Genomic DNA, 18,429 nt, shown 5'->3' with positions numbered 1-18,429 from the left:
CTATGGTGAGGAAAAACTTGGGTTCTTGAACATGTATGTTTATCAATAAAAGTCCTAACTTGAAACACTTCGCAATCTTTTATCCTCTTTGCAATCATACGCCACGTACAGTTTTTGTCAATCATACACTTTGTTTCGAAACGATTTTTGCTTGATTTGTTAACTTTTAGTTTATAATCATCTTCCACACATTTCGTATACAAAGCTATCTTCAAGTCTTCCTTTGTATCAAAACAATCATCTTTCTTGATACGAATAACTTTTGTGTAACAATCAACTGCTATCTTTGCCAACTCTTCTTCCGGTATTTGAAGTAATTCTGGCATATTCCAGTTATACTCTCGTGGCATTTTCTTCTTTTTCTTTTCTTCGGGGACTTCTTCTTCTTCTTTTTCTTCTTCAGGGTACAGAATGGATGTTCAACATGTTCATTCACAGTCGTAACTTCCTTCTCATTATTATCAACAACAACTTCCTCGGCAAAGGCTGTTTCATCATCAAAATTCGGGTATTGACCAATATCAAAATCATTACATGCATGGTCTGTTTCTTCTTCTGAAACATCATCAAAATCTGAGTATTGACCAAGATCAAAGTACGAAAACTGAAATTTGATGCTGAAAGTTTATTGGGATTTGGATTAGGAAAATGTTGTGGGTTTTGAGATTGTGTTTGGTATTGGAAATGTGGTGAAACAAAATTTTCTTGGTGATGAAATTATGGTGCAACCATTAAATTTTAAGGTTCATAACAACGTTGTACATTGTGAGCACCATAAACTGGGGTTGAAGAACTTAGTTGATTACTACCCTCTACTGACCCAACTTCACTACTTCTAGGTTCAACAACATACAATGTAACATTATCTTCTTGCGAAACACTAATGTAAGCAATGAATCGTTCAACATCTTCATTGTCGGTTAACAAATAAACGTTACCTTTTCTATGATAAGATAGCCTAAATCTACTTAGAGGCTCTAAATTCAATTTCTTTGCAACTCGTAACATTAGAGTTTCATAAGTTAACTTTTTTAATGACAGTTTTAGTTGAAGATTCATGGGTAAAAGCATATATTGTAAAACACCATGAACATTCTCCCATGACCCTCCAAAACACAAATCTATCCAAACATGATCAACATTAGATGATTTCATTCTATTGCAAATTAATTTACTAAACAAACGAGCTATAAACTACATATCATCACTAACTTAGAGAAAAACATATCTTTATTAAGTTGATAGTTGATAATTTGGGAGAGAAATCATTGAAAAATTATATAGAAATAAAATTATGTAAAAAAAATTAGAGATGGGGAAGGATGTCGTTGGATATAGGAACGGATGTTGCCGGAAAGAGTGATAGATGAAGATGGAATGAGTTGCGATTTAGGGATTTAGGTTATGAGTTGCTACTGCTGCGTAGTTATATATCCAAAACATTTGTGTTGCGAAACTAAAACCTATTGCGAATTCATAAATCGATTTACGAATTTAAAATTCAGTGTTGCGAATTTGGAAAATCGCAACGCGAATTTGGAAAATCGCAATGCGAATTTGGAAACTGAGTTGCGAAATTGGAGTTCGCGTTGCGAATTTGTTGGTCATTTTCGCAAATCCAAAAAAAATTGGTTAAAATCGTATATTATAAGACAGTTTCGATCACTGAAGTTATTTTTTCAAAAAAAAAGGTTGATTGAAAGAAATAACATAGATAAAAAAGGAACAAAATATAAAGTGAAAAATAAAAAAGAAAATCAATGGTGGGTCAATGTTGTCGTCGACGATGAAAAATATATTAGAAATTACAAGAGATCCGTAAAAGAAAAATTTTACAAAGGCTTTGGCATTGTCCCATTTACAAGAAATTTCTTCCTTTCGCCTAGTAACATTCAACAGAGAGCTGAAAAATATTGAAAAACAAAATGGGGAAAAGGAGCAGGAGCAAGAAAAAAAAGCAAGAGAAACAGAGGCGTGATCCAGTTGATAATGATAACCCAACAAACAACACTTCAATTTCAAGGTAGCAACTCTTACTTAATTACTATGTTTTCTTCTAATGTTTTTTTTAGTATTTTTTAATCAATCTTGTTTTGTATTTGATCTTGGGTATTTGAATATCAGTAGTTTAAGCACCGATGTTTCTCCCCAAATTGTTCCACCGTTTATCTATACATGGAAGCATGATCAAGAGAAAGCGTACAATCATGTCAATAACCCCAAAACCCCATCTAAGTAAGAATCTGCATTTATTTGTACTGTGGCGTTTCGTTGTTTGTTATGATCAAACAAGTTTTGAGTCTTGAAATTATTGAATTTTGTTGTTTCTTCTTCTTCTTTGGAACAGTTATAATATGGACCCTAATGATTTCATCAGTCGTTTGCCAGACAATATCCTTCACCACATCATTTCGTTGCTGCCTTTTGAATCGGCAGTCCGAACTAGTTTTCTTTCAACTCACTGGAAACCCCTTTGGAGAGAGGCTTTGTTGGATTCAGTCCATGATGTAATCACAATGGAAGATGGCATTAAATCCGTTCAATGCTTTCTTAATGGTTTTAATGCGCACCACAGATCAAGAAATAAGTGGGGTTTCGTATTCGAGTTCAGCCACGGAAGAGACATCTTAGTTGCTTGCGTTTCGAGCAAGCGTGCACTTCAACTTGATTTCTCAGCTGGTAAACAAGAACTCCCTAGGCCATTTGATTTGCTTTTGGAGTTGAATCTTGCATCAACTATATCTATATATTATCGGTATCTCGAAGAAAATTACCCATTGCAAACCAAACAACCGTGTTTAACAATGAAAGTAGAATCTTTGTATCTCACATCAGTAAGCCACCTTTCTAATATGGCAGTTTCTTCTTTGGTGCCAAATTTGCCATTTCTCAAAAGCTTGACTATCTCCAAATGCAATGGATTACAATCTTTAGAGATAAAAAAGTCCGAAGGGCTTTGTAAATTAGTTGTCCTTGATTGCCCCCATTTACAGTCTCTCACTTTTGAAGGTTTCCGTTTGAATTCTTTCAGATATAGGGGCAACTTAGTGTCCTTTCATTTTAGAGTCTCCAGTGCATATAATTATGTTAGCCCATTTGGTACGTTTCACTGGGGGCTATTCATGGAAGACGCCATGGTTGATCTTAGACTAGGTCCTCTGACAAAATGGACATGGGACATCCCTCTCTTTTCTCCTGATTATTATGGTCTCCGTAATGAAAGAGAACATTGCAGCTGTGCTGACAAGTCGAAATGCTTCAACTCAATTCTGAGAAGCATTAAGGTGGTTGAATCTCTAACAATGTGCGGATGGTTTTACGAGGTATGTTCATTTGCTTATCTATTGAGACTCAGTAATGTTTGAACTTGTGTATGAAATCTGATGCATGGCCTTTTGTTCTTATTTGTTTAGATGTCAACATGTGAGATGTTGCTCTGTTCAAGTGGAGACCCTGAATATCGTTTGATCGAACTAAAAGAGCTTTGGTGGATTGATTATTCAATGGAAAGAGAATCTTTCAATGCCTTACTTTGCTTTCTGAAGCTTTGTCCTTTCTTGCAAAGACTTTATGTGACTGTAAGTCTTCCCATAATTTCTTGAATATTTTATGGTATAACTAAATAGTTATGTTATGCGGATTCAGGCAAGTATCGGATACTATTTATGTTTGATATGTTTAAGAATTATACTGACACTCATATCCTAAATACACTGATTAATGCACAAATTTACACTTCAAATATCTTGGTACGTATTTGCTTATCAAACTTGCAGATTGATCCTAAAAGCTATAAGTTGCCCGGCACTGAGAAATTCTCAGCTTTAATCACTGTTCCTGATAAGCTCGAGTATCTCAAAGCCGTGAAACTAGAAGGATGTGCAGATGAAGAAAAGGAGATTTTAATGGCGAGGAGATTGATACCATTATTCGGCGAGAAGAATCCAATAATCATATCAAAATCACATGGGAAACGTTTGAAACATCTAGTGAAAGTAGCCATGTTGGAGAAGAAGGGAAGGTACCCGTACAAGTTCAAATTGGTTGAAAATGTTGATGAAAATTTTCCAGATCATGTTCATATGAACCTTTAAGGTTTTCTGAGTTATGTTTTTGAATCCTGTTTTGCATCTGTTGAATGCCGTTGAAGATTTTTCTTCGAAAATGTCACGATTTTCGGGTATAGCGATTTATAACTGGTTTCAGGTAGGTGTGCTCATATGTAATGTGATAACAATTGAGTCAACTTTTTGTGTTGATGTTTTGGCTGAGATTCCTATAAAAAAGCGTTCTTGTTTATATCCTTAAGTAACAGCAGTTTTCCGTTGGAACAAATTTATTTATTTATATTATACTGGAACAAGTTTTGAGTTTTGACACGATCAAAGGTAGTTTTTTCCCCTTTGGAACATTAATAGTGTGAACCCTAATGAGGTTATCACTAGACGATAATGTCCATCAACATCATTTCGTTGCTTGTCCGCGGTCCGAACTTGTTTTCTTTCAACTTACTGGAAACACCTCTTTGTGGATTCTATTGACTATGCATCGAAAGGTGCATAAATTTAATGCATCGAAAGTTGGAATAAAATATTTCACCCACATTTGTTGAATTTTTTGAAAATGGTAAAATTATAATTTAGTCATTGTACTTTAGGGTATTTATAAGATTATTCCTTAAGCTTCAACTATAAATATCCTAGTTCATTTAGCTTCAAAATCATCCTAAATCATTCTAGTTTTCTTCCAATACTAAAGAATTTAAAGAGTTTATTGAGAGTTTTCTCCTTTTTATCAAGTGAGAATTATCATTGTTTTCTCCTTGTTAGATCGAGAGAAGTTGTAATTCCTATTTTCTCATAGTGAAATTCTTCTACCGTTGCCCGTGGTTTTTACCATATATTATTTAGGGGTTTTTTCACATAAAATTTATGTCTTCTTTATCTTCATTTTTATTTTCTCAAATATTCAGTTGCGATTTTACTCTATCCGATAGTCGTATTCTGCAACAATTAGTATCAGAGCCAGATTAGAGTGTGTAATATCTACCTATTGTCTTTGTGGTTGCCACCAAAAGGTGGATAATCCAACATAAGAAATTAATAAGGTATTATTCATTCTTTGAAGGTTTCAGAGAACTATTTACGATAATGAAATAGTGAGAGCTATCTGTAATAGAATCTATCCATAATAGAAGCTATGTCAACGAAATTTAATATTGAAAAGTTTAATAGGAGAAATTTCTCATTGTGGAAATTCAAGATGAAGGCCATCCTGAGGAAAGACGGTTGTCTAGCAGCTATCAGTGAAAGACCGATAGATTTCACAGATGACAATAAATGGATCGAAATGAACGAGAATGCTATGACAAACTTTCATCTAGCATTAGCAGATGAAGTATTGTCAAGCATCGAGGAGAAAAAGACAACTAAGGAGATATGAGACCATCTCACCAAATTGTACAAGGCCACATCGTTGCATAATAAAATTTTCCTTAAGAGGAAATTGTATACTCTCCAGATGCCAGAATCTACTTCAGTGACGGAGCACTTAAACACGCTGAACACGTTATTTTCTCAGCTTGCATCCTTAAGATATACAATAGGAGAACAAGAACGTGTTGAACTTCTACTTCAAAGTCTGTCTGATTCGTATGATCAACTCATCATCAACTTGACAAACAGTAATGTCACCAGTCTAGTCTTTGATGACGTTACAGCTGCTGTTCTACAAGAAGAAAATTGGCACAAGAACAAAGAAGACAGACAAGTAAATTTGCAACAAGCAGAAGCGTTGACAACGATGAGAGGGAGATTAACATAATGTGGCCAAAACAGCAGTCACAAACATGGTATATCAAAGTCGAGAAGCAAGAAGAATTTAAAGTGCTACAACTGTGGAAAGAATGGTCACTTGAAGAAGGATTGTTGGAGTCCAAATAAAAACTCTAATCCACAAGGTAATACTGCAAACACTTCAGATGATGGAGATGCTCTATGTTGTGAAGCGTCAACCACCGTGGAAGGTAGAAAGAGATATGAAAATATATAACTCATTGATTCGGGAGCAACATATCACATGACCTCAATAAGAGAATGGTTCAATCATTATGAACCTGTCTTAGGAGAATCTATGTATAGTTGCAATGATCATGCATTAGAGATCGTTGGCGTGAGAATCATCAAATTAAAGATGTATGATAGAACAATTAAAGTTGTTCGAGATGTCCGGCATGTGATAGGCCTGAAGAAAAATTTATTATCCTACGAATTGTTGGATAATAATACGAGAAAGATTGAAACATGGAAAAGAATCATGAAGGTGTTCCATGAGCGCTTGTGGTGATGAAAGGAGAAAAGATAGCAGCAAACTTGTACATGCTGAAGGGAGAGACTTTGCTAGAAACAGAAGCCTTTGTTGCCTCATGTAGTACAGATTCTGCAATGCTATGACATCAGAAACTTGGACACATGTCAGAACAAGGAATGAAAGTCTTTGTGGAGCAAAAGCTACTTCCAGACTTAATAAAGGTATCACTTAGTTTGTGTGAGCATTACATAACAAGTCAACAACACCGGTTGAAATTCAACTCTTCAAATTCTAGAGGCAAAAGTGTTGGCAAGCACCAGTTACATCCCTAGGAGGAGCAAAATACTTTGTCTCATTTATTGATGACTACTCCAGAAGATGTTGGGTGTACCCTATTAAGAAGAAGTCAGATGTGTTTTCAACTTTCAAAAACTTTAAAGCGCGGGTGGAACTTGATTCTGGAAATAAGATCAAGTGTTTCAGAACAGATAATGGAGGAGAATACACAAGTGAAGAATTTGATGACTTTTGCAGGAAAGAATGCATCAAAAGACAATTTATAGTGGCAAACACTCCTCAATAAAATGGAGTGGCAGAGCGGATGAACAGAACCTTGTTAGAAAGAACAAGAGCAATGTTGAGGGATGCAGGCCTAGAAAAATCATTCTGGGCAGAAGCAGTCAATACCGCCTATTATTTGGTGAATCGAGCTCCATCAACTGCAATAAAGCTGAAGACACCAATGGAGATGTGGACTGGTAAACCAGCTGATTATTCAAACCTCCATGTATTTGGAAGCATAGTGTACATGATGTACAACTCCCAAGAAATTTCAAAGCTGGATCCAAAATCCATGAAATATAAATTCTTGGGATATGCAGATGGAGTAAAGGGGTATCGCTTGTGGGATCTCACTGCCCGCAAAGTGATCATCAGCAGATATGTTTCTTTGTAGAAGATAAGTGTAGACACCCATTTTTTGATTGGGATTAAAATATATATTGTAGACACTCGTTTTTTGTCCGAACTTTTAAAAATATTATTATTATTATTATTAATTAATTTATATTTTGATGCAGGCCACATACAAACCTAAGACATCTCCCCAACTGTTTCACGACATGTTCAGCAACAGACCACATCACGTGCACCATACTAGCAGTGACAAGATTCAATGATGTGGGCACCATCCTCAATTGGATTTATGTGCAAGATAGAAGGCTAAATAGACAAATTATTAGTGGAAGTTATAGACCCACGTAACAAAATTCTACCTAATCTCCCAAAGCAGCCGCGACCAATATCAGTAGCCGCCATGTAAGGTGGTCGCCAAGTTAAACCGAAGCCAACCGCCGCTGCCAAATACACCAAATTCCAGCCGAGCCACCGTCGAGCAAGCCGAACCGCATCATCACCATGTTGGTCACCAAACAGCAAAATAAATAAAAGATATCACCGAAGTCAAAAACAGATCACCTAAATCATACCTAAACTTGTCATTTTCATACCAAACGCAAAGAAATTTCAGATGCATCCAAGGAGATTCGGTGAAGATATCAACCATAAAATACGCAGATGATTTAAAGAAAAAGAGAAGGAGGAACATAAAAAATCACTCATCAGGGGAAAAAAAGAAAAAACAGAAACGATTCGAGCAGAGAACTTCATCAACAACGAGGGTGTAGAAAGTTCTGTTATTTGAAATTAAGAACAGCGTGTAAAAGAAGTTTTTCTTCCTCTAATTGGAAGGTTAATGTAAACACGGGTTTTCTTTCCTCTTTCAATGCAATACAACGCAAATCCAATTCGCGTAAGATTTTCTTTTCATGATTATTTACAGTTGTATTTCTTTATTTTATTTGTTTTAATAGCTTCCAAAACAAATGTGTAACTTCAAAAATAAGGGAGAGAGGTTGGGTTTACCTTTGGGTATATTAGTAGACGGTGTGAATAAGCAGTAGTAATTAGGGTCCTTTCGTCGAGGTTACAATATCACTAGAGATGGATTCGAGGCTGGAGATTCATTAGGAGGCCTGCATGATAGTTTTAAGGTTTAGTTTTCCTCTATTTTTTTAATAAAAAATATCAAAACAGAAAAATAAAAAAATAAAAACAAAGGGATTAGATAGTTTACCTGTCGACAAAGTTTTCTTCGGGAAAGACTTTTGATAGTACTGACTGAAAGAGAAAAGAACGATGGGTTATAAGATTCGGTTTTCAAATCTAGAGATGAAGAAAAGCGTTTTTGGGCCATTTATACCTTTGGTTCGTCATCCATTTCCTTATAGGGGTCGATCAGAGTCTAAAGCTGCCGATTTACAGTGGTTTGCGTTTATGGTGGGTGAAGAAGCACAAGGCTCAGAAGAAAATCAAATGTTAAATCGTTCGGGTTAGGATTAGGCCTTACCTGGTCGAATCTTTTGAGCCGAGTTGTAAATGGAAGCGTTGAAGGCTCTGGTTTAGGTGATATGCGGCCATGAAGATTGAGAAGGGAAGAAGAAGTAGAATAGGCGCTGAAGGGTTGTTAATAAATGAATTAGGAATTGAAATATCACTTAAAGCATTATATTTATTTAATTATCGAAACTGATGCGTTTCAAAAGGGGTAGGGTAATCTAATTTAGCGTCTGGGGAAGGATTATTCACTATTAAATTACGTTAGTTTCTGCCTTATTCCATTTTGATTCTCTTTTAGAATATTTGGACTCGTGTTTTTGTCTCCCTGCTTTCGCATTTTATGTTTCCATCCTTAGGTGATGTTATTTTAATTTTTTTTTTACTTATTTTTGCAACTGACATGCAATTTTATTAAGTTGCAATTTACTCTTATATGTGGTTGTGGGTTATTTCATCTTTAGTATAGTAAATATGACCATTTACACTTTATAACTTTATCTTTGTTCATTCTACAATTTTCACTTTAAGTTTAGCCACCCTTATATTTTGATCATCAGTTTGTTTTTTATTTTATGTGTGTAGTATATTAAGCTTTTATTGTTTATTTGATTAAGGGATTGACTATACTTTATTCATCGATTAATAGTTATTAAGATTTCACTTGTGTGATATAAACATTTGTATGAATACGTATTATGTCATAATAGTGTGTAATTATAGGTGAAACTCTAGGTTCGATCAAGTAGTTTTCCCATATGTCTATGTTAAATCACATGTAAATATTAAGTATAATTTAATTATTGATGTTAATATGGTCATTTACATGCATATATGTGTATATACTAATTAATATAGGATAACTTTATATCTTGCTTCATTTTTATTTAATATATCGAATAAATTAGTGTTGTGAATATTGATATTTACCTTTTATTAGGATGCAATTATTAAGAATTAGTAGGGGTTTAATTTAATATGTATTTGACTCTTAATATTATTTTGGCTAAAAAGAAAACCTTTAATTTGACATCATAATTTTATATCATGGGGTTAGATTACATGATAAAAACTCTTTTATTCATATTTGTGGTTATGTTCTAAGAATTTCTATTTTTTCTATTTTAGTCATTTAAGTGTATGTTTTGCTATTTAATCCCTTAAATTTTTATTTATTATATTTTAATCATTTAAGTTCATGTTTTTGCTATATATCTTATTGAGTATAAAGATTTTCTTTTAAAAATTAATTTGAAGCAAATTAATTAAATTTTAATAAATGGATCATAATTTAATTTTAAATTTAATTCATGATTTCCACCTTTTACGATAACGTGTAAGCGATACAGTACCAATTTTGGGCGCCGTGGGGTGCTAATCCTTCCCCACGCGTAACCGACTCCCGAACCCGTTTTAATAGAATCTTTGGTAAACGCAGACCAACTTTTGTCTTAAAAAATATTGTTTCTTAAAATTATTTTTAAAAGACGTTTTTAGGTATTCGACTTACCTAACCCAAAAAGTCGATGGTGACTCCTTTTCAATTTAATCCAATTTAATTTTAAAATCACCCATTTTCAAAATTAAAAGTCGTAACCGTTTAAAACAATTAAACGATTGTCCCGCCGGAAAACGGTTACGACAATAAGCTACAAAGAAAAGAAGACGATGATAGCGCTAAAAAGTCAGAGACTACACACATATATGTGGAAAAGGAGGTTGGACAAGGAGATTCTTCTAAAACAGAACCAGTACATGATGAACAAGAACCAGAGAATTTTGAAGCTCCAACAACTCGTCAATCAGATCGTGTGAGAAGACGTTCCAATTAGTACTCAGATTATGTTATAGAAGGAAGTATTACATACTGTCTTTTAATAGAGGACGATAAGCCATCAACATACCAGGAGGCAATAAGCAGCTCAGATGCTTCACTGTAGATGATGGTGATGCAAGAAGAAATTGAAGCCCTTCATAAAAATATTACATGGGACCTTGTGCCACTACCACAAGGAATGAAGCCAATTGGTAACAAATGGGTATTCAAAATCAAGCGAAATGGTGACGATCAAGTTGAGAGGTATCGTGCAAGACTGGTGGTCAAATGATATGCTCAAAAAGAATGTATTGATTTTAATGAAATCTTTTCTCTTGTGGTTCGACTAACAACTGTTCGTGTAGTTTTGGCAATGTGTGCTACATTGAACTTACATCTAGAGCAGCTAGATGTTAAAACAACTTTTCTTCATAGAAATCTTGAAGAAGAGATTTACATGCTCCAGCCTGAAGGTTTTGAAGAAAAATAAAAGAATAACTTGGTTTGCAGGTTGAACAAATCATTGTACGGTCTAAAGCAGGAGCTGAGGTGTTAGTATAAGAGATTTGATTCATTCATTATGTGCCTTGGATACAACTGACTTAATGCAGACCCTTGTGATTATTTCAAGAGGTTTGGTGATAACGATTTTGTTATATTGTTGTTGTATATGGATGACATGTTGGTTGCAGGACCCAACAAAGATCATATTAAAGAATTGAATGCACAACTAGCTAGGGAATTTGAAATGAAGGACTTGGGATTAACAAACAAGATTCTAGGGATGTAAATTCACTGAGATAGAAGTAATAAGAAGATTTGGCTTTCACAAAAGAATTATTTGAAGAAGATCTTGTCACGATTCAACATGCAAGATTGTAAGTCAATTTCTACCCCTCTTCCTATTAACTTCAAATTATCCTCCAGTATGAGTCCTAGCAGTGAACAAGAGAGGATGGAGATGTCTCGAGTGTCGTATGCATCGATAGTGGGAAGTTTAATGTTCGTTATGATATGCACAAGACTATGCATTGCACAAGCAGTAAGAGTGGTTAGTCAGTACGTGGCGAATCCAGGCAAAGAGCATTGGAATATAGTAAAGAGGATCCTAAGATACATCAGAGGGACCTCAAATGTTGCATTATATTACGGAGGATCAAATTTACTTATCAATGGGTATGTTGATTCTGAATATGCAGAGAATTTGGGTAAAGCAAATCTACTACATGATATGTGTTCAAAGTTGTTGGTGGAGCTGTAAGCTGGGTTTCAAAATTGCAGTCAGTTGTGGCTACGTCCACAACAGAAGCAGAATATGTAGCAGCTAAACAAGCCAGTAAAGAAGCAATTTGGTTGAAGATGCTATTGGAGAAGCTTGGGCACAATCAAGAGTATGTCTCTCTGTTTTGTGACAGTCAAAACACCTTGCATTTAGCAAGGAATCCAACATTTCATTCAAGGAAAAAACACATACGAGTTCAATACCATTTCATTCGTGATAATGTGGAAGAAGGAACAATAGATATGCCGAAGATCCATACCAAAGACAACATAGCAGATTTCATAACGAAGGCGATCAACGCTGATAAATTTACTTGGTGTCGATTCTCTTGTGGCATATTAGAGACGTAAGCAATATGAAGGTACAAGGTAGAAAGAATGGTGTGAAGATATGATTGTTCCAATCAAATCTTCAAGTGGGAGATTGTTGACTATGCACCGAAAGGTGCATAAATTTAATGCACCGAAAGTTGGAATAAAATATTCCACCCATATTTGTTAAATTTTTTAGAAATAGTAAAATCACAATTTAGTCATTGTACTTTAGGGTATTTATAAGATTAGTCCTTAAGTTTCAACTATAAATACCCTAGCTCATTTAGCTTCAAAACTATCCCAAATCATTCTAGCTTTCTCCTAATACTAGAGAATTTAGAGAGTTTGTTGAGAGTTGTTTTCTTCTTTTTATCAAGAGAGAATTATCATTGTTTTCTCCTTGTTAGATTGAGAGAAGTTGTAATTCCTATTTTCTCATAGTGAAATTATTCTACCGTTGCCCGTGGTTTTTACCCTATATTATTTAGGGGTTTTCCCACGTAAAATTTGTTTTCTTTATTTTCATTTTTATTTTCTCAAATTATCAGTTGCGATTTTTCTCTATCTGATAGACGTATTCCGCAACAGATTCAGTATGTAATGTAACCATGGAAGCTGCCATTAAACCTTTTGTTTCTGTATCGATACGTGCTTCATTGGTGGCTCGACAAAAATCACCCTCGCAAACCAAACGACCATCATTGAACACAACGGAAGTAGTTTTGATCATTTAATATTTTTCTTATATTTAACGTTATGTTTGGTAAAATGTTGTTCAAAAATTAAAGATGATGGTGATATGTCATTATAAGGTAATGTCATATAATCATTGAAAAATAAATAAATAATTATCACATAAGTGTTTTTGTTTTTTTAACATTAAGTGACAAAAAAATCAAAATATAATATTAAAAATAATTTTTGAAAAAATAGTTAGATGATAAAAAAAACTAAAAAAAATAGGTTGGTAACTAAATATGATCAAATCAATCTACAAATAAAGAAAACATAGAAAATAAAAAGTGGGATAATTCTACCGTACGACAGTCTAATTTAAGGCTAAGGAATGACAGAGAATGAGCGCAACCGAAAATGTGATAAAAAATAATATTTTCAGTTGAACGCAACCTAAAATGTTAACATTTTCGGTTGAACCAAAATTATTATAAAAATATAACATTTTCAAATGATAATCGAAGGTGTTACGAAGAAAGTAAAATTTTTCGGTTGAATATAAAATGTTAAGAAAAAAATTAAGGGTAAACTACGTGTTTAGTTTTTAAACTATCAGTTTTGGACTATTTTAGTACCTAAATTTTTTTATTTTTTAAAATCATACCTAATGTTAGTTTTTATTTCATTTTGGTACCCGTCGTTAAAAACTTAACGTTTTTAGTATCTAAACTATAAGTTTTGGTCTATTTTAGTGCCTAAACTTTTAAAATTTTTCAACGCATAACATTAAGTTTTAACAGGATACTAAAATAAAATAAAAACTAAATATTGAATATGATTTAAAAAATAAAAACTTTAAATACTTAAATATATCAAGATTGATAGTTTAGATATTAAATGCTTAAATTACCCAAAAATTAAAGGTGGGTCCAAAAATCTACGAGACTTTCAAAAGGCTTTACAGTATACAATACATACGTGTGAAATGAAAAACCACTTGAACTCTTTCTCAACGGATAACAATCCAGTGATAAACAAATCTCGACCACAAAATTCATCAATGAAGAATTCTATATTCCACCCTCTATTTTTCATAATTTTCCTTTTTTATTTTAGCTGCCCATTCAGTAGTTCATATGAACAGAAGCACAGATTATAAAAACAATGGCAGCTCTGCAGAACTCTATGCCTTCTCTTCATCATACGTTGTTCGTTAATTCCTTTCCCCAGGTTTCTTTTCTCATCAACATTATCGATCTCTTTTGTTTTTAAGCTTTGGGTCTTTTTTATATCTTTTCAATTTCATCTTTTGGTTGAATTTTAAATGGGGGAGTTTTGCCTGTTTTATTGGTTAAACAGAAAGGATTGCAGAAGCTTTCTCATGGTGCATTTCTTTGCTGTAAAACAAGTGTTTCTCTTCATGCCCGGGCTGAACATTTATCATCTTCTGCTGCTGCTGCTTCTACATCTTCTCATTTTCAAGGTGAATTTTAATTTCTTTTTCTTAATTTAGTAATTCTAGATTTTGGTATGGTGATTCATTGTTAATGTATAGAGGTATTTGTGGAGATTTTATTAAGCATTTCTTTTTTCTATGTATCAATGCTTATATAGTAAATTTCGTTTTTAATTTTAAATTTCCAGAGAGTTGTGGGAGACGCCAAATAATTGCTGCCGGAATCATTGCTCCTTTGGTTTCAATTGTTGACCGAACTCCTACTGCATGTATGTATGTTGTTTGAAGCATTGAAATTGAAACTATTATTTGGCAATCTATGTATTTATTTCGTCTTTGTGCATTTTTTTCGCGTCACAAATCACAATCTTAGTCGAGAATTTAAAGATTTATATAAACTTTGATGTGCTGGTAATTTATGTTCTGTACATATTGTCATGTTCATGTATTTGTATCATGCTCGTTTTATTGTCTAGTCCGAAGTTGTTGAACCTACTTGAAATCATTTCAACATGCATGCTATTATGCTATATGATGATTCTTTGAATAAAATTTACTGATATGCTAAGAGGACACATTCATATGGTTCAGTTGCTGCAGAAACTAAGAAGGGATTTCTTCCAGTCACAGACAAGAAAGATGGATACACATTTCTCTATCCATTTGGGTGGCAGGTAAAATTTGTGCATGTAACTACCAATGTTACTCGGATTCGGAACTATAATATACCGTTGTTATATCAGATTCCGAGGAACATAGTAAATTTTTGGATTCGATTTATTGGAAAGTAGAATTAATTAGTCTCACTTCCAAGTGTGCAGGAAGTAGTTATTGAAGGTCAAGACAAGGTATTCAAAGATGTTATTGAGCCATTAGAAAGTGTGAGTGTTAATATGATACCAACCAACAAGCAAGACATTCGAGATTTCGGATCTCCTCAAGAGGTTTGCTGTGGATTCTTTATATTATATGTATCATCTGTAAAAGAGAAGAAATGAGATCTTTGTTCTCATAATAAATTCTCACAGGTTGCTGAGACTCTGATCAAGAAAGTTTTGGCCCCTCCAACTCAGAAAACAAAGTTAGTTCAGGCAGCAGAGGTTTGTTTCCAGCATTTTATTGTTTGATGCAAATGGATTTGGTACCCTTTTTTATTTTAATTCCTTTATTATTTTCAACTATGTTGCTCAAACTCTTCATTCTTTTTAATGTATTCATGTTGGGAACCTGCATCTAACATATATTTGGATATAGACAAGGAGATATGACACCCTCAAGATTCCTTCAAATATGCAAAAAGGCATTCTATGATTCAAGTGTTATATATTTACCTCGAATGAAAGCCTACTTCTGTATTCTCTTGACAACCTCCTCAACTAGTTTATCTAATAACCTTCTTGTAATATTGCAGTGGATTGTGTTATTATATGTTGTTTGAACATGCATGTATATATGTCTATCATATTAAGAGTGTAGGAAGGTTTAGCCATCGATGTATTTGTGTTTTTCATGTTATTTTCACATCTTATAATCTGGTATATTCATATCATTTGTACCACAAGGAATTGCTATGTAGACTTTTTGAACTTTTGAATGTCAAATACTCTTCTAATCTATGTTACTCCAACTCTATTTTTTCTTGAAATACTCATGCCCAACACCTGTACCGAACATTAAGTTGAGCATTCGCACACCCGATTCCAAGTAACATAACATATATCCTAATCATATAGATACTAATTTCTTGTTTGACAAGTTTTTAGAATTCGTAAGTAAACATTATGGATTGATATGTTTGTGTTTTGTACATATCTCACAGCATGATGTAGATGGAAAAGCTTATTATACATTTGAGTTTATCACCAAGGCTCCAAACTACACTCGACATGCTCTCACTGCAGTTTCAATTGGAAATGGTACGAATGTGCATGATTACCATATCATTTCGATTTTTCATTTTTCTAAAAATATCGGTGCCCGACACACCCTTGTCAGACACATTTTAAATACATAGAGTCTGAATAACATAACATGGTTATTCATCTGGATATTGTTTTGTCAATTTATTAGTTTCTATTCAGATATTATAGTTGATATTTAGCAAGTTTGGAGTATCCCAGGATTTGCAATTCATCCTAGATCCTTTGATGATACAACAGGAAAAATGAAGAAGAAACAAAATTGAGATTCAAATTTCTGAATGTGCCATCATTTTCATACATTTGTTCATTTCATCACATTCCTCCTATGAGTCCATCAATTACATAACAGTGTTAAGTGTTGTTTTATCAGGTAAATTCTACACTCTGACAACAGGAGCAAATGAGAGAAGATGGGATAAGATGAAAGATAGATTGGTGACTGTGGTAGACTCCTTTAAGATATTCAATGTTTGAAAAGACGTAGTTGTTCAAAACTAATAATCAAATTAGGAAGAACAACATATAATATACTTCTTGATTGAGCACTGTGCATTCTTCCGGAATTGTATAAAGTCCCAATTCAATCTTCTTCTTTTCTTCCCCAACTCGTTAATCATCCAATTGTATTATTATGGAAAGACTCTTCATATGTATGGTTTAAGTCTAATAAAATATCCGATGTAGAAGAGATTATCTACCAAAGTATAAATCTATTTCTCAAAATCCATTATCGAGATTGTGGTAGTATCTCAAACAACAGAACGGAGGAAAATGTTTTAGGAGTGCTTATCGAGCGAGTCGATCGCGATGAAGGCAGTGCTTGACTCGTGCTCGTTATAAAAATTTGTTGCTCGACTCATTAAGCTCGTTAAAATTTTGCTCGACTCGTGCTCGTTAAAAACTTGTTGCTCGTCTTGTGCTTATTTAGCTCGTTAAGCTTGTTACTTGCCTCGTTGTTTGTTACGTTGCTCGTTAAGCTCACCAAATTTTTATCTTGTTTTTTTTAACTATAGGTAAAATCTATTAATACTATATAAAGCTTAATATAAACGTAAATTGATAAATTTAACCAAAAATTATCAAAAAAGTGTACGAAATAAATTCAAAGTCTAAACTCCAAAATAAAAATCCACAAATACATTAAAAATAATTAGGATTTAATTTTTGGGTGTTGTAAAATAATAATTAATAATTTAGTATTTTTATTGGAAAATTAATATATTAGTCATTTATCATCTATTAGTAATTTTTAAATGATTTTCTAAGATAGCTAGTAAAAAATTAAAAACAATTAACAAGCTGCCCGTGAACTTATCGAGTCAAGCTGGACTTTGCTCGAGTTAACTCGTTAAAGTCTTGAGTCTAGTTCTAGTCGAGTCAACCCAAGTCAAGTTTTTATCTAATTTTAACCAAATCGAATTCAAACTACTCACGAATTACTGCTCAACTCATTAATCACCCCTATATATTATACCCTCGTCACTTGGAAGGGATCCCACTTCAATGTCATCTTTTAACGGTCCAGCAACTAACAATCCATATATTTTTTACGAGCTAGCATATCGTGGCCAACTTTCTGGGAATTATACGTTCATTCTACAAAATGAATGGTATTGTGACCTACTTACTTAGGTATCAAAGTATATAATATAACTCCTCTAGGACAAAGGAGATTTTCTTCTCTCCCTCTCACTCGTAGAGCCCACTTCTCTTAACTTGGAACCCGACCTACTTATTTTCCGCCCAAATCAGAAAAAATGAATCACAAATCATCGAAAGATGACCACTTCATTTCTCCGTGTTAATCATCGTAAGCCATCACCTCGCTTGTTGTTCATCAACCATCTAATAATTTTTTTACTAGAAACTATAATAAATATATACTTTAGGTATCAAAATGTAATAAAAATTTAGATACTAAAATAATACAATGTACATATCGGAGGGGCCAAATTGTTCATATAAGTCTAATTTTCATGCAGGCAAGAATGCTGTTAAATCAAGCCTCATCCAGAATACGTTGCAATTGAGTTAAAGGGTACAAAGAAACTTATAAAGGAAAAAAAAAGAGTAATTTATTCTGTTCCTTTCTTAGATATGAGAGTCGAGAAAAAGAGTTTATACATATATCGTTTTTATAGTCAGTTCTTCTTCATGTTATCCATCACTTTGAATCATTCTTTACTTAAACCCAAGCAATTAAGTAAAGGGTACAAAGAAACTTGTAAAGAAAAAAAGAGTAATATATTTTGTTCCTTCCT

At 33.6% G+C, this 18,429-nt stretch overlaps 2 protein-coding genes across 2 annotated transcripts; both read left to right on the top strand.

The window, feature by feature from the left end:
* The first annotated feature begins 1,857 nt into the window (after positions 1-1,857).
* On the top strand, positions 1,858-4,201 carry LOC120165857 (F-box protein At2g39490-like). Its single transcript, XM_039175294.1, has 5 exons — positions 1,858-2,023; positions 2,125-2,235; positions 2,348-3,323; positions 3,414-3,578; positions 3,777-4,201. Exons 1-5 carry the CDS (start codon positions 1,926-1,928, stop codon positions 4,092-4,094), a joined length of 1,668 nt encoding a protein of 555 aa, XP_039031225.1. The 5' UTR covers positions 1,858-1,925; the 3' UTR covers positions 4,095-4,201.
* Positions 4,202-13,868: 9,667 nt separating this feature from the next.
* Positions 13,869-16,711, top strand: LOC120165858 (psbP-like protein 1, chloroplastic). Its single transcript, XM_039175295.1, has 8 exons — positions 13,869-14,020; positions 14,150-14,273; positions 14,435-14,515; positions 14,838-14,920; positions 15,068-15,190; positions 15,275-15,346; positions 16,066-16,162; positions 16,539-16,711. The coding sequence occupies exons 1-8, from the start codon at positions 13,955-13,957 to the stop codon at positions 16,640-16,642; spliced, it is 750 nt and encodes a 249-aa protein (XP_039031226.1). The 5' UTR covers positions 13,869-13,954; the 3' UTR covers positions 16,643-16,711.
* Positions 16,712-18,429: the final 1,718 nt, after the last annotated feature.

This window comes from Hibiscus syriacus, unplaced genomic scaffold, assembly GCF_006381635.1.
Source record: "Hibiscus syriacus cultivar Baekdansim isolate YM2019G1 unplaced genomic scaffold, ASM638163v2 tig00111617_pilon, whole genome shotgun sequence".
NCBI lineage: Eukaryota > Viridiplantae > Streptophyta > Magnoliopsida > Malvales > Malvaceae > Hibiscus > Hibiscus syriacus.
This window is presented reverse-complemented; position numbering and strand designations above follow the sequence as displayed.